Source organism: Nerophis lumbriciformis, linkage group LG22, assembly GCF_033978685.3.
Source record: "Nerophis lumbriciformis linkage group LG22, RoL_Nlum_v2.1, whole genome shotgun sequence".
Classification (NCBI taxonomy): Eukaryota; Metazoa; Chordata; class Actinopteri; order Syngnathiformes; family Syngnathidae; genus Nerophis; species Nerophis lumbriciformis.
The window spans coordinates 4,086,756-4,104,082 of NC_084569.2; the positions used below are offsets into that span (position 1 = coordinate 4,086,756).

The 17,327-nt window shown below is 38.9% G+C and overlaps 2 protein-coding genes across 2 annotated transcripts; both read left to right on the forward strand.

Annotated features, from left to right (window-relative positions):
- Window positions 1-1,520: 1,520 nt before the first annotated feature.
- On the forward strand, window positions 1,521-12,298 carry tmem86b (transmembrane protein 86B). Its single transcript, XM_061974386.1, has 3 exons — window positions 1,521-1,732; window positions 1,777-2,014; window positions 11,600-12,298. Exons 1-3 carry the CDS (start codon window positions 1,682-1,684, stop codon window positions 12,049-12,051), a joined length of 741 nt encoding a protein of 246 aa, XP_061830370.1. The 5' UTR covers window positions 1,521-1,681; the 3' UTR covers window positions 12,052-12,298.
- A 2,614-nt stretch (window positions 12,299-14,912) lies between these two features.
- Window positions 14,913-15,423, forward strand: LOC133615113 (lysoplasmalogenase TMEM86B-like). Its single transcript, XM_061973468.1, has 2 exons — window positions 14,913-14,990; window positions 15,060-15,423. The coding sequence occupies exons 1-2, from the start codon at window positions 14,943-14,945 to the stop codon at window positions 15,342-15,344; spliced, it is 333 nt and encodes a 110-aa protein (XP_061829452.1). The 5' UTR covers window positions 14,913-14,942; the 3' UTR covers window positions 15,345-15,423.
- The last annotated feature ends 1,904 nt before the right edge of the window (window positions 15,424-17,327 follow it).

The following is a 17,327-nucleotide window of genomic DNA, read 5'->3' on the forward strand; positions in this document are numbered from 1 at the left end:
CGACAATTTGATACAAGTATTTGATACAACTAATTGATACGACTATTCGATACGACTATTTGATACAAGTATTTGATACGACTATTTGATACAAGTATTTGATACAACTAATTGATACAACTATTTGATACAACTAATTGATACGACTATTTGATAAAAGTATTTGATCCGACTATTTGATACAAGTATTTCATACAACTAATTAATACGACTATTTGATACAACTAATTGATATGACTATTTGATACAAGTATTTAATACAAGTATTTGATACAAGTATTTGATACAAGTATTTGATACGACTATTTGATACAAGTATTTCATACAACTAATTAATACGACTATTTGATACAACTAATTGATACGACTATTTGATACAAGTATTTGATCCGACTATTTGATACAAGTATTTCATACAACTAATTAATAAGACTATTTGATACAACTAATTAATACGACTATTTGATACAACTAACTGATACGACTATTTGATTCAAGTATTTAATACAAGTATTTGATACAAGTATTTGAAACAAGTATTTGATACGACTATTTGATACAACTAATTGATACGACTATCTGATCCGAGTATTTGATACAAGTATTTGATACGACTATTTGATACGACTATTTGATACAAATATTTGATAAAAGTATTTCATACAAGTATTTGATACGACTATTTGATACAAATATTTGATCCGACTATTTGATACAACTAATTGATACGACTATCTGATACAAGTATTTGATACAAGTATTTGATACAACTAATTGATACGACTATCTGATACAAGTATTTGATACAAGTGTTTGATACAAGTATTTGATACGACTATTTGATACGACTATTTGATACAACTTTTTGATACAAGTATTTAATACAAGTATTTGATACAAGTCTTTGATGCAAGTATTTGATACAACTATTTGAAACAACTAATTGATACGACTATCTGATACATGTATTTGATACAAGTGTTTGATACAAGTATTTGATACGACTATTTGATACAAATATTTGATCCGACTATTTGATACAACTAATTGATACGACTATCTGATACAAGTATTTGATACAAGTATTTGATACAACTAATTGATACGACTATCTGATACAAGTATCTGATACAAGTGTTTGATACAAGTATTTGATACGACTATTTGATACGACTATTTGATACAACTTTTTGATACAAGTATTCAATACAAGTATTTGATACAAGTCTTTGATGCAAGTATTTGATACAACTATTTGATACAACTAATTGATACGACTATCTGATACATGTATTTGATACAAGTGTTTGATACAAGTATTTGATACGACTATTTGATACAAATATTTGATCCGACTATTTGATACAACTAATTGATACGACTATCTGATACAAGTATTTGATACAAGTATTTGATAGAAGTATTTGATAAGCTACTGGTATGATATTTGCACAAACGTTCCTGAGTGTTTATGAGTTCCTTCAACTTTACCCCACAAGTTGCTGTCCCCGGCGTGGTCCCTCCAGAGAGGTGAAAGGTCGTCTCCTCGTCCCCGATAAGTCTTGGCAGGAGCGGGCTTGGTGATCAGAGTGCAATCAGACAAGGAGGCTCGGTCTAAAGTTCAGCTTTGGCTCTGACGAGGACATTTGTTCCAGGTCAGTGAGGACGACGCTGTAGGAAGATGGACATCCTTGAGACGGACGCTTACTACAGGCGTCAGAGGAGGAACATGGTGAGGTCTTGTTCACACCAAGAAGTCCTAACCCTCTCTTTTAGTCCTGTGCTGTGCTCCTCTCCTTCTCCCCGTTCCTGTTGGCCTCTGCCGCCTTCTTCTACCTGTCCACCCCCCGCTCGCCGCCGCCCTCCGTCCTGCTGGCGTGTGTCAAGTCAGCGCCGGCGCTCCTGCTGGCCGCCGCCGTGCTGAGTTGGAACGGCGGTGCAAGTGTGGCGGCAGGACTGGTCTTGTCGGCCGGGGGAGACTTTTGCCTGGTGTGGCCCCAGTTCTTCCTCCACGGTAGGAGACATTCTTCCACCTATACGCATTGGACATTCCAAAAAAGCAATGTTTGTCATGGATTAGCAGGGAACAACCCCAAAAGTTGCATTCAATTGCACAGTAGGGAGGGGATTTACCTGACACATGAAACGTGACACATTTGGCAGTAGAGTGTAGAATATCTTAAAAGTGTGTTTTGAGGCAATTCCAACTTTGACCGTAGTTGCTATGTAGAGTGGCGCTTTCCATCATTTTCAAAACCATGAATCACCCTCTTCCTCTCACGCGAGATCCACCCAGGACTGGGTTTGTATGAATGCCCTCCCTGCGTGAGCACGCAATTTTGTTTGAAAGGTCAAAGATCAAGCCAAAGATTTAATTATTTCATGTTTTAAGGAATTATTTCATGAATATAAATAAATACATAATGTTTTGACTGTAAATGTGTCATTAATTACAATTAATTACATGAATGTGTTATTAGATTAATGTAAAATTCTACATATATGAATTTAACTATTCAATTATTTTTCATTGATTTATTTTACGATTAAATATTTTAATTATTTTAAAATGTAATAATGTATTTCGAGGTTTAATTATTTCATGATTTAGAATATAAATAAATAAATGACTGAGTGTAAATGTGTAATTAATTAATCACAATTAAATACATGAGTGTCCTTAATTAAGTTTATATTACATTCTGTATATTTATTAAACTATTTAACTGATTATTGTTAATTTTATTTTTATTCTTAAAAAAATCATTCAATTATTTCATGTTTTAATGAATTATTTCATGATTTATAATAGAAATAAATACATAAATGATTTGAGTGTAAATGTGTCATTCATTAAAATTAATTACATGAATGTGTTAGTAGATATGCCATTAATGTAAAATTCTACATATATTTAACTTTTCAATTATTTATTACATTATATTATTTTTCATTGATTTATTTTAATGTTGAATAAATCATTTAATTATTTTTATTTCAAGGTTTAATTATTTAATGTTTTAAATAATGATTTAGGATAGATTAATGTAAAATTCTACATATATGAATTTAACTATTCAATTGATTATTTTTCATTGATTTATTTTACGATTAAATATTTTAATTATTTTAAAATGTAATAATGTATTTCGAGGTTTAATTATTTCATGATTTAGAATATAAATAAATAAATGACTGAGTGTAAATGTGTAATTAATGAATCACAATTAAATACATGAGTGTCTTATTAAATGTGTCCTTAATTAAGTTTATATTACATTCTGTATATTTATTAAACTATTTAACTGATTATTGTTAATTTTATTCTTAAAAAAATAATTTAATTATTTCATGTTTTAATGAATTATTTCATGATTTATAATAGAAATAAATACATAAATGATTTGAGTGTAAATGTGTCATTCATTAAAATTAATTACATGAATGTGTTAGTAGATATGCCATTAATGTAAAATTCTAAATATATTTAACTTTTCAATTATTTATTACATTATATTATTTTTCATTGATTTATTTTAATGTTGAATAAATCATTTAATTATTTTGATTTCAAGGTTTAATTATTTAATGTTTTAAATAATGATTTAGGATAGATTAATGTAAAATTCTACATATATGAATTTAACTATTCAATTGATTATTTTTCATTGATTTATTTTACGATTAGATAAATAATTTAATTATTTTAAAATGTAATAATGTATTTCGAGGTTTAATTATTTCATGATTTAGAATACAAATAAATAAATGACTGCGTGTAAATGTGCAATTAATGAATCACAATTAAATACATGAATGTGTTATTAAATGTGTCCTTAATTAAGTTTATATATCATTCTGTATATTTATTAAACTATTTAACTGATTATTGTTAATTTTATTCTTAGAAAAATCATTCAATTATTTCATGTTTTAATGAATTATTTCATGATTTATAATAGAAATAAATACATAAATGATTTGAGTGTAAATGTGTCATTCATTAAAATTAATTACATGAATGTGTTAGTAGATATGCCATTAATGTAAAATTATACATATATTTAACTTTTCAATTATTTATTACATTATATTATTTTTCATTGATTTATTTTAATGTTGAATAAATAATTTAATTATTTTTATTTCAAGGTTTAATTATTTAATGTTTTAAATAATGATTTAGGATAGATTAATGTAAAATTCTACATATATGAATTTAACTATTCAATTGATTATTTTCCATTGATTTATTTTACGATTAGATAAATAATTTAATTATTTTAAAATGTAATAATGTATTTCGAGGTTTAATTATTTAATGATTTAGAATATAAATAAATAAATGACTGAGTGTAAATGTGTAATTAATTAATCACAATTAAATACATGAGTGTCTTATTAAATGTGTCCTTAATTAAGTTTATATTACATTCTGTAAATTTATTAAACTATTTAACTGATTATTGTTAATTTTATTCTTAAAAAATAATTTAATTATTTCATGTTTTAATGAATTATTTCATGATTTATAATATAAATAAATACATAAATGATTTGAGTGTAAATGTGTCATTCATTACAATTAATTACATGAATGTGTTATTAGATTAATGTAAAATTCTACATATATGAATTTAACTATTCAATTATTTTTCATTGATTTATTTTACGATTAAATATTTTAATTATTTTAAAATGTAATAATGTATTTCGAGGTTTAATTATTTCATGATTTAGAATAGAAATAAATAAATGACTGAGTGTAAATGTGTAATTAATGAATCACAATTAAATACATGAGTGTCTTATTAAATGTGTCCTTAATTAAGTTAATATAACATTCTGTATATTTAAACTATTTAACTGATTATTGTTAATTTTATTCTTATTCTTAAAAAAAATCATTTAATTATTTCATGTTTTAATGAATTATTTCATGATTTATAATAGAAATAAATACATAAATGATTTGAGTGTAAATGTGTCATTCATTAAAATTAATTACATGAATGTGTTAGTAGATATGCCATTAATGTAAAATTCTACATATATATTCAACTATTCAATTAATTATTTTTCATTGATTTATTTTAATGTTGAATAAATAATTTAATTATTTTTAATTCAAGGTTTAATTATTTAATGTTTTAAATAATGATTTAGGATGGACAAAAATAAATCTATAAAATATGACTGAATGTATTTGTGTCAATAATGAATTACTATTAAATACATAAATGTGTTATTAAATGTGTCAATAATTAATTTAGTGTAAAATTCTACATGTATTTATTCAAATATTCAATTGATCAATTTTTATTGAATTACTTTAATATTAAATAAATACTTTCATTATTTCAAAATTGGATGCTTTATTTCAAGCGTTAATATTTTATGTTTTAAATAATTATCTTAAGATTTAGGATGGAAATAAATAAATACTGCTATAAATAATGACTGAATAATGTGTCAATATTTAAATACAATTAAATACATGAATTTGTTATTAAATGTGTCATTAATTTAATGTAAAATTCTATATATTTAACTGTTTGTATTTATTTCACAATTTAAATATCTATTTCAACATGTAATTTGTTATTTTAATTATTTCAGAGTTATGTACATCTTTAAGGATTTTTCCATGAACTTGTGTGGTGTGGAATGTCAAATGGGACAAAGTTGAATAAATCGATCAATCTTAAGATACTTACTTGACAATAATTTAATTTGGCACACGTCATGAGAGTCCAACTGGTGTCCTCACTGGCAAATTGTTAAAATCCAATTCAAATTCTTGGGGATCTAAAAGGACAATATCAATCACGTTGTAATACACTTTTCCACCACTTGGCAGTAATGACAATATCAATCACGTTGTAATACACTTTTCCACCACTTGTGGCAGTAATGACAATATCAAACAGAAGAAGCCTGGAGCTAAAGTCATAGAGAAGTTACTTAAGCGCAAAAAAATATGACTAAAGTGGTGAAGCTGTATTTTAATGTGCACTTGAATTTATTTAAGAAACATTTATTTTGTTTATTTTAGCACAACATAATTGTATATAAATTGATTTCTTGTCAGTTATTTACGAGTCCCTTCTTATGCAGTATATTTGGTTCGTACTTATTTTTATAATCAGCCTGACCTAAGTCTAACGTTTATATGCTGAATAAATATTTGTGATGAACACATGCTTTCATCTCATATGACGAGGTTGTGAACTGTAAGTAGGTTAGATATAAATATTGAAAACCATTAAAATCGAGCGTAAGAATTATGCAAGCGGTTAATAACTTGTGTTGATATTTTTTATTAATAATTAATATATATTACGAGTATTTACATATATATACATACATGCATACATACATGTATGTATGTATAATTATATATATATATATATATATATATATATATATATATATATATATATATACACACACACACACACACACACACACACACACACACACACACACACACACACACACACACACACACACACACACACACACACACACACACACACACACAGGTAAAAGCCAGTAAATTAGAATATTTTGAAAAACTTGATTTATTTCAGTAATTGCATTCAAAAGGTGTAACTTGTACATTATATTTATTCATTGCACACAGACTGATGCATTCAAATGTTTATTTCATTTAATTTTGATGATTTGAAGTGGCAACAAATGAAAATCCAAAATTCCGTGTGTCACAAAATTAGAATATTACTTAAGGCTAATACAAAAAAGGGATTTTTAGAAATGTTGGCCAACTGAAAAGTATGAAAATGAAAAATATGAGCATGTACAATACTCAATACTTGGTTGGAGCTCCTTTTGCCTCAATTACTGCGTTAATGCGGCGTGGCATGGAGTCGATGAGTTTCTGGCACTGCTCAGGTGTTATGAGAGCCCAGGTTGCTCTGATAGTGGCCTTCAACTCTTCTGCGTTTTTGGGTCTGGCATTCTGCATCTTCCTTTTCACAATACCCCACAGATTTTCTATGGGGCTAAGGTCAGGGGAGTTGGCGGGCCAATTTAGAACAGAAATACCATGGTCCGTAAACCAGGCACGGGTAGATTTTGCGCTGTGTGCAGGCGCCAAGTCCTGTTGGAACTTGAAATCTCCATCTCCATAGAGCAGGTCAGCAGCAGGAAGCATGAAGTGCTCTAAAACTTGCTGGTTGACGGCTGCGTTGACCCTGGATCTCAGGAAACAGTGTGGACCGACACCAGCAGATGACATGGCACCCCAAACCATCACTGATGCTGGAAACTTTACACTAGACTTCAGGCAACGTGGATCCTGTGCCTCTCCTGTCTTCCTCCAGACTCTGGGACCTCGATTTCCAAAGGAAATGCAAAATTTGCATGGTTGGGTGATGGTTTGGGGTGCCATGTCATCTGCTGGTGTCGGTCCACTCTGTTTCCTGAGATCCAGGGTCAACGCAGCCGTCTACCAGCAAGTTTTAGAGCACTTCATGCTTCCTGCTGCTGACCTGCTCTATGGAGATGGAGATTTCAAGTTCCAACAGGACTTGGCGCCTGCAAGTCTTTAAAATATTTTCATGGATTTTCAAATTCTATTTGAGTTTTGTCTCTTTTCAAATTAAAAATGTCGAGCAAAGCGAGACCAGCTTGCTAATAAATAAATGACATTTAAAAAATAGAGGCAGCTCACTGGTAAGTGCTGCTCTTTGAGCTATTTTTAGAACAGGCCAGCGGGCGACTGATCTGGTCCTTACGGGTTACCTGGTGACCCCTGCCCTAGTATATACAATAATATAAACCAAGTCATTGTATTTCATTTAGGATTATTTCATATCTTCATTTAAATAAAAATATATTTGTATCTTTTTTAGATACAGTCAATAAATAATGTGAACATGTATCATAACATGGACATCTAAGAGAACGTGTTGTGGATGATTGTGGACTGGGAATTTTTTTTATTTTATTTTTTTACACATTTTTATAAAAAAAAAAATAAAAAAAAGTTTTTCCGACGTATTACATTTTAGACGATTTCTCTTCTTAGTTATTATTTCTCCGGCTGTAGAAAAGAGCCGCTCACAGGGCACAGAGGAGGCGTCAGTGCGACACAGTTGGCGTATCGGTCACGTGACCAAAACAGCTCATGATCGGTCACGTGACTTTCTAAAAGCGGTACAGGGTTTTGCTCTATGAGCTCGACGCATGCGCCGATGCATCGGTGTTGCCGGACCCATCACTAATATCGACCCTAGCTTCCCTGGCCTGCTGACATCAACTCCAAAACTGGACAGATCAGCTTTCAGGAAAAGAGCGCGGATGAGGGTATGTCTACAGAATATATTAATTGATGAAAATTGGGCTGTCTGCACTCTCAAAGTGCATGTTGTTGCCAAATGTATTTCATATGCTGTAAACCTAGTTCATAGTTGTTAGTTTCCTTTAATGCCAAACAAACACATACCAATCGTTGGTTAGAAGGCGATCGCCGAATTGGTCCTCGCTTTCTCCCGTGTCGCTGGCTGCCGTGTCGTTTTCGCTTGCATACGGTTCAAACCGATATGGCTCAATAGCTTCAGTTTCTTCTTCAATTTGGTTTTCGCTGCCTGCCTCCACACTACAACCATCCGTTTCAATACATGCGTAATCTGTTGAATCGCTTAAGCCGCTGAAATCCGAGTCTGAATCCGAGCTAATGTCGCTATAGCTTGCTGTTCTATGCGCCATGTTTGTTTGTGTTGGCATCACTATGTGACGTCACAGGAAAATGGACGGGTGTATATAACGATGGTTAAAATCAGGCACTTTGAAGCTTTTTTTAGGGGTATTGCGAGATGGGTAAAATTTTGAAAAAAACTTCGAAAAATAAAATAAGCCACTGGGAACTGATTTTTAATGGTTTCAACCCTTCTGAAATTGTGATAATGTTCCCCTTTAACATGAAAGGAAACAACACACCGATCGTTCCTCGTCTGCCACCGTGGTTACGGGGAAACCAAGTACGCGTCATCATATTTTGGTAGGGCAATAAAAACATCTTCCCCGAGGTCACAGGTGCCCCTTACTATTTGAGAAGGATAACCAGACGCATCCATATAAAATGATGTGGCGAGCCAGTTAAAATTACATGTTGGGTCACATTAAACAAAGTGGCTGACTACATTAAATGACATGATTTTATAAAACGTTAACCAGAGAGAGCCACATAAACTGATGTGGCGGGCCAATTTAAACGACGTGGCCCCTTAATCTGTTAACTACCATCTACCTGTCTCCCATTGAAAATGTGTGGCACAATATGAACACCTAAAATACCACAAAGGAGACCTGATAAGCATATTTTCTGCAGTAATGTGTTCCAGGCTCAAACCCATTCACTGACATTTTAACAAGATACAGTGCATGAACTTATAATTTAATGGCAGCAACACATTACCTACTCAGTGGCCTAGTGGTTAGAGTGTCCGCCCTGAGATCGGTAGGTTGTGAGTTCAAACCCCGGCCGAGTCATACCAAAGACTATAAAAATGGGACCCATTACCTCCCTGCTTGGCATTCAGCATCAAGGGTTGGAATTGGGGGTTGAATCACCAAAATGATTCCCGGGCGCGGCCACTGCTGCTGCCCACTGCTCCCCTCACCTCCCAGGGGGTGATCAAGGGTGATGGGTCAAATGCAGAGAATAATTTCGCTACACCTAGTGTGTGTGTGACAATCATTGGTACTTTAACTTTAACTTTAACATTGCAAAAAGGTTGTCACAGGGGCGTTTTTACCAGTGTGTTACATGGCCTTTCCTTTTAACTACACTCAGTAAATGTTTGGGAACTGAGGAGACACATTTTTGAAGTGGAATTCTTTCCCATTCTTGCTTGATGTACAGCTTAAGTTGTTCAACAGTCCGGAGACTGTCAAAGGAGACTGTTGAACAACCATTTTGCAATGTGTTGCTGCCATTAAATTCTAAGTTCATGCACAGTATCTTGTTAAAATGTCAGTGAATGGGTTTGAATGGGTGGATGAGATCCGCCCGGAGTTCCTTAAGGCTCTGGATGTTGTGGGGCTGTCTTGGTTGACAAGACTCTGCAACATCGCGTGGACATCGGGGGCGGTACCTCTGGATTGGCAGACCGGGGTGGTGGTTCCTCTCTTTAAGAAGGGGAACCGGAGGGTGTGTTGTAACTATCGTGGGATCACACTCCTCAGCCTTCCCGGTAAGGTCTATTCAGGTGTACTGGAGAGGAGGCTACGCCGGATAGTCGAACCTCGGATTCAGGAGGAACAGTGTGGTTTTCGTCCTGGTCGTGGAACTGTGGACCAGCTCTATACTCTCGGCAGGGTCCTTGAGGGTGCATGGGAGTTTGCCCAACCAGTCTACATGTGCTTTGTGGACTTGGAGAAGGCATTCGACCGTGGATGAAGTCCTGTGGGGAGTGCTCAGAGAGTATGGGGTAACGGACTGTCTTATTGTGGCAGTTCGCTCCCTGTATAATCAGTGTCAGAGCTTGGTCCGCATTGCCGGCAGTAAGTCGGACACGTTTCCAGTGAGGGTTGGACTCCGCCAAGGCTGCCCTTTGTCACCGATTCTGTTCATAACCTTTATGGACAGAATTTCTAGGCGCAGTCAGGGCGTTGAGGGGATCTGGTTTGGTGGCTGCAGGATTAGGTCACTGCTATTTGCAGATGATGTGGTCCTGATGGCTTCCTCCGGCCAAGATCTTCAGCTCTCACTGGATCGGTTCGCAGCCGAGTGTGAAGCGACTGGGATGGGAATCAGCACCTCCAAGTCCGAGTCCATGGTTCTCTCCCGGAAAAGAGTGGAGTGCCATCTCCGGGTTGGGGAGGAGATCTTGCCCCAAGTGGAGGAGTTCAAGTACCTCGGAGTCTTGTTCACGAGTGGGGGAAGAGTGGATCGTGAGATCGACAGGCGGATCGGTGCGGCGTCTTCAGTAATGCGGACACTGTATCGATCCGTTGTGGTGAAGAAGGAGCTGAGCCGGAAGGCAAAGCTCTCGATTTACCGGTCGATCTACGTTCCCATCCTCACCTATGGTCATGAGCTTTGGGTCATGACCGAAAGGACAAGATCACGGGTACAAGTGGCCGAAATGAGTTTCCTCCGCCGAGTGGCGGGGCTCTCCCTTAGAGATAGGGTGAGAAGCTCTGTCATTCGGGGGGAGCTCAAAGTAAAGCCGCTGCTCCTCCACATCGAGAGGAGCCAGATGAGGTGGTTCGGGCATCTGGTCAGGATGCCACCCGAACGCCTCCCTAGGAAGGTGTTTCGGGCACGTCCGACCGGTAGGAGGCCACGGGGAAGACCCAGGACACGCTGGGAAGACTATCTCTCCCGGCTGGCCTGGGAACGCCTCGGGATCCCCCGGGAGGAGCTGGACGAAGTGGCTGGGGAGAGGGAAGTCTGGGCTTCCCTGCTTAAGCTGCTGCCCCCGCGACCCGACCTCGGATAAGCGGAAGAAGATGGATGGATGGATGGATGGGTTTGAGCCTGGAACACATTACTGCAAAAAATATGCTTATCAGTAATAATAATAATAAATATGTTAACTACTATCTAAACTATGTCTTCTGTTTTTAGGAATGGCCGCCTTCGCCGTGGCTCATCTGCTCTACTCGCTGACCTTCCTCTCATCCCGTTATGAGAAACACTCCTCTTCCTCATGCATGTTCCTGATCTATCTGGTCCTGCTGGCCACCGGAGCAGGTTTTTTCATATACCTCTACCCATTTCTGCAAAAGCAACCAAATTCAGAGGTCCAAGTGCCAGCCGTGGGCGTCTACGTCGCCCTAATCACCATGATGGGCATATTAGCCGTCAGAACGCGCCGTCCTATCACGCTGTTGGGGAGTCTGTCCTTCATAGTGTCGGACATTTCTTTGGCTCTGCTACAGTTCAAGGTCGTACCGCCTGTGGAGCACGGCCAGACGGTTGTCATGGTGACATATTACTTAGCGCAGCTACTCATTAGCGTGGGGGACGTGATGGCCCTAGAAAAAGAGAATGACTTTGCAAAATGGAAGAAGTCCTAAGCAGGAACTTTGCGAGGTCCGTAACGTGTCGAGACTAACATACTACTGAATGACAGCTTGAAAATGTTTTATTTGTTTGTATTTTTTGGAGAAAAAAATGACTGATCAGCTATTTTGGAATGGTTGTGTTCTGTCAGTGACTTATTGTAACATCCAGACAGTATTTGTGTGAGATGTCGTAAGAACTGATCATGTGTGTAACACGACTCCTGCTTTCTTGATAATAAATAAAATAACATTTACCATATCCGTATGTGTGAGCCTTGTTTTTACACACGACTGAAATTCCAGCAGTTTTTAAATTCACTTTAGTTTCTATTGCTCATTTTTGCCGTAAAAACAATACCATACAAAAACCAACAATGAGACAAGTGCTGGCGTGGGAGTAGTCTTTGGCTGTTGAAAAAAATGTACATTGTACAAGAATCTTCTTGTCGCAGTTTGGTCTGTTAGAATAATTATGTATATATTATCATCATAACTTTATGCTTAAGGGCCGTTACTATAAAGTATTGTCAATTTGTGCTGCAATGGTATGTTTGTATTTGCTGGCTGCCAAGGCCAAACATTGGGTTCCGGGACCAGACAAAGCAGGGACTGGGCGATAACACCAGTACTCGGCCATGCTGGCTTCCAAGGCCGAACATTGGGTTCCGGGACCAGACAAAGCAGAGACTGGGCGATAACACCAGTACTCGGCTTGCTGGCTGCCAAGGCCAAACATTGGGTTCCGGGACCAGACAAAGCAGAGACTGGGCGATAACACCAGTACTCGGCCATGCTGGCTTCCAAGGCCGAACATTGTGTTCCGGGACCAGACAAAGCAGAGACTGGGCGATAACACCAGTACTCGGCCTGCTGACTGCCAAGGCCAAACATTGGGTTCCGGGACCAGACAAAGCAGAGACTGGGCGATAACACCAGTACTCGGCCTGCAGGCTGCCAAGGCCGAACATTGGGTTCCGGGACCAGACAAAGCAGAGACTGGGCGATAACACCAGTACTCGGCCTGCTGGCTGCCAAGGCCAAACATTGGGTTCCGGGACCAGACAAAGCAGAGACTGGGCGATAACACCAGTACTCGGCCATGCTGGCTTCCAAGGCCGAACATTGGGTTCCGGGACCAGACAAAGCAGAGACTGGGCGATAACACCAGTACTCGGCCATGCTGGCTTCCAAGGCCGAACATTGGGTTCCGGGACCAGACAAAGCAGAGACTGGGCGATAACACCAGTACTCGGCCTGCTGGCTGCCAAGGCCGAACATTGGGTTCCGGGACCAGACAAAGCAGAGACTGGGCGATAACACCAGTACTCGGCCTGCTGGCTGCCAAGGCCAAACATTGGGTTCCGGGACCAGACAAAGCAGAGACTGGGCGATAACACCAGTACTCGGCCTGCTGGCTGCCAAGGCCAAACATTGGGTTCCGGGACCATACAAAGCAGAGACTGGGCGATAACACCAGTACTCGGCCTGCTGGCTGCCAAGGCCGAACATTGGGTTCCGGGACCAGACAAAGCAGAGACTGGGCGATAACACCAGTACTCGGCCTGCTGGCTGCCAAGGCCGAACATTGGGTTCCGGGACCAGACAAAGCAGAGACTGGGCAATAACACCAGTACTCGGCCTGCTGGCTGCCAAGGCCGAACATTGGGTTCCGGGACCAGACAAAGCAGAGACTGGGCGATAACACCAGTACTCGGCCATGCTGGCTTCCAAGGCCGAACATTGGGTTCCGGGACCAGACAAAGCAGAGACTGGGCGATAACACCAGTACTCGGCCTGCTGGCTGCCAAGGCCGAACATTGGGTTCCGGGACCAGACAAAGCAGAGACTGGGCGATAACACCAGTACTCGGCCATGCTGGCTTCCAAGGCCGAACATTGGGTTCCGGGACGCAGACAAAGCTGAGACTGGGCGATAGCACCAAGTGTCAACATAATTGCATTTTTGTATAATCATATATTGTGTCTAACTGGAGTTGTCGAGATTACCCCCTTCCTTCAGCGACAGTGGTGTAATAGGGCCATTTCCTAATAAATAGAGGAGGCGCACGGGCTTGATTTTTAAAACGTAGTTTGGATCTGTAACTACAATACAGCCCAAAACAAGTGTCTCCTCGAGCTAAATTGAACTCTGTCTCTGCCTGTTTTCCTTGCTTCTTGTCTGATTATTAGACGTCATCACTGTTTGAACCTGACAACCTTGTACACCTCCACTTTTCCTTGAATTCCGCTCCCTTAAATCCCAGGCGGTGTGTCAGCATTTCCATAGAATACTCAACAGTAAGAACCCATTGGTCTTGTGTAGGCCTGTCCCCCTTGCCTCATGTGCAATAGAATGGAACTTAGTGCCCACAGCTCTGCCCATCCTTCAATCATTTGGGGCAGCTTTGGCGTACTTTGAATGGCTGCCAGATTTCTCCAATTTGCAGAGAGTCCAGAGCAACGCTTCCTGCAATCAGCAGACGTCCTGTTATGATTCATAGGTAGATACCTTCAATGTCTTCGACTGAAAGAATCACCAGATACACAACCCTCCACTTCTCCCAAGAGTCCATCGTGTGTCCAGCAGCAAACCTACCGTCATGACAGACAGTTTCCTCCAAACCAGAGCTTTCTGTCGAGAACATCTTGTCAATTTCTTTGAGAGGCCATTTGATCAAGTCCATTGTTTGGATTTTAGAGAGCAGGGCAAAAAGAGGTTTCAAAAAGTTAAGACGAAGAAACAAAGCAGGAGAGATAAGGGTGTGGGAAGGGAAGCGTCCGCCTTCATTGAAAGCCAAAGAGAAAAAAACCAAGGAGGATGAGTATAACGTTCATGGCTCAGGGAGGCAGCATGCAGATACGGTGCAGGTTTCAGTCAGACAAGGACCAGCAGGACAAGAGACGATGGACATCCTTGAGACGGATGCAGACAAGCAGCAGAAGAGAAACATGGTAAAATCTTATTTCCAGAAGGAAGTCAGAATCATATTGTATTTGTGTCATTCTTTTTCTCTCTTTCAGTCATGTGCTGTGCTCCTGTCTTTCTCGCCGTTCTTTTTGGCTTCGGCCACGTACTTCTACCTGTCCACTCTTGACTTGCCGCCGTCCATCATGCTGGCAGGTGTCAAATCAGCACCGACGCTCCTGCTGGCCGTGACAGTGCTGGGCTGGAACGGATGTCAGGTTGTACCGGGAGTGGTGGGAGGATTGGTCTTCTCAGCCATAGGTGACTTCTGCCTGGTGTGGGACCAGTTTTTTCTCTACGGTAAGAGTCTTTTTCTATCTCCACGCATTAGAGTTGTCTGATTAATTCCAAAAAGTAATGCTCATCATTGATTAGCATGGAACCTACAAATCCCAGACAGCGAAAAATCTCAACCCAAAAGTTGTATTAAATTGTATGGATCAAATACACATGCTCCTTTAACTGAAACATGGATTGTTATAAGTCAGTGATCAGGTCACAGCATACGTCAGTGCAAAGATAAGCAAAGAGACTCCAACTGGTGTCCTTAACCGGCAAATGTTACTCCTCAACTGGAATTTAGTTTTGAGACAATAAATGCATTAAAGTGCTGTAAAACACTTTTAAAAAATGTTGTTGTCCAACATTCTGACAATACAATTGCATTTGTGTCCAAATATTGATGCAAGCGAGTAATGACCTGAGTTCAATCCTGATTAATCGGATTTTGGAAATTGACAACCCAAATATTAGGGCTTCAAATGAGTATTTAATCGCGGTTAATTGCATTTTGTCTGAAGTTAACTTGTGATGATCCCAGATATAATTATTTTCTTTAATAGGTGTACCATGGAGCGATCATTTATTAATACCGTATTTTCCGCACTATAAGGCGCACCTAAAAACCACAAATTTTCTCAAAAGCTGACAGTGCGCCTTATAACCCGGTGCGCTTTATATATGGATTAATATTAAGATTCATTTTCATAAAGTTTCGGTCTCGCAACTTCGGTAAACAGCCGCCATCTTTTTTCCCGGTAGAACAGGAAGCGCTTCTTCTTCTACGCAAGCAACCGCCAAGGTAAGCACCCGCCCCCATAGAACAGGAAGCGCTTCTTCTTCTACTGTAAGCAACCACCCGCCCGCGTAGAAGAAGAAAAAGGGCGCGGATATTACCGTACGTTTCATTTCCTTTGTGTGTTTACATCTGTAAAGACCACAAAATGGCTCCTACTAAGCGACAGGGATCCGGTTCATGAAAAGACGCAATCTCTCCATCCGCACACGGATTACTATTTCACAGCAACTGATATTCCTGTGAACCGCACTGTGGATGCAACGGGAGCACGTACGGTGAATATTCGCACCACAGGGAATGAGAAGTCATCCTTCACTGTGGTTCTAGCTTGCCATGCTAATGGCCAGAAACTTCCACCCATGGTGATATTCAAAAGGAAGACCTTGCCAAAAGAGACCTTTCCAGCCGGCGTCATCATAAAAGCTAACTCGAAGGGATGGATGAAGAAAAGATGAGCGAGTGGTTAAGGTAAGTTTAAGTTTACGCGAAGAGGCCGGGTGGCTTTTTTCACGCAGCTCTGTCCATGTTGATATACGATTCCATGCGTGCCCACATCACGCTGGTTTTAATATATTATTAAAGTTTGACTGACCTATCTGACTGTTTTTTTGACATTCCTTTAGCGCAGTTAGATGCGGCTTACAACACGGGGCGGCTTATAGGTGGACAAAGTTTTGAAATATGCCGTTCATTGAAGGCGTGGCTTATAACCCAGGGCGCCTTATGGTGCGGAAAATACGGTAATAAACATAGGACTGGACATTGTTTTGCTCTATGCAAATGTTTGTCACTCATGTTCTCTTAACAGCTCAACACAAAATGGACATAAACACTCCTTTACTGACAATTTAAAAAATGAACTGCAGTGCGCCAGGATCGTGGTCGGCCCTTGTCATGGTGGAAGGCTACTCTCTGCACCGGCGGGCAGCTGGCATTTGCTCCGGTGATGAATCAGCTCACAGCGACAGCGGAAGGAAATAACTTTGGTGTTTTGGGGAGCGCGACCAGCCGGGTCTTTGGAGCGGAGCTTTCCACTCAGTGTACGTTTTCTTTGTCCATTTCTGCGTGCCATTTCTTACCGCTTATGGCTCAGCAACATTTTCACCCGCTACGGGACGGACCGAGGGTCATATAGGACACGCGCATGTAAATGTAGTTTATGTCACGTTAACTCTGACAACCCTAATCAACTTTTTCGCCTCATTCTTGGGCTTTAAGGATTCTTTTTTGTAATTTTCACCTTATG

Excerpts from the sequence above, each read along its gene's own strand:
- tmem86b (XM_061974386.1), top strand. The coding sequence starts at position 1,682 with ATGGACATCCTTGAGACGGACGCTTACTACAGGCGTCAGAGGAGGAAC. Across the intron at positions 1,733-1,776 it reads GGCGTCAGAGGAGGAACATG|TCCTGTGCTGTGCTCCTCTC; the intron begins GTGAGGTCTTGT and ends CCTCTCTTTTAG. Across the intron at positions 2,015-11,599 it reads GCCCCAGTTCTTCCTCCACG|GAATGGCCGCCTTCGCCGTG; the intron begins GTAGGAGACATT and ends TTCTGTTTTTAG.
- LOC133615113 (XM_061973468.1), top strand. The coding sequence starts at position 14,943 with ATGGACATCCTTGAGACGGATGCAGACAAGCAGCAGAAGAGAAACATG. Across the intron at positions 14,991-15,059 it reads AGCAGCAGAAGAGAAACATG|TCATGTGCTGTGCTCCTGTC; the intron begins GTAAAATCTTAT and ends TCTCTCTTTCAG.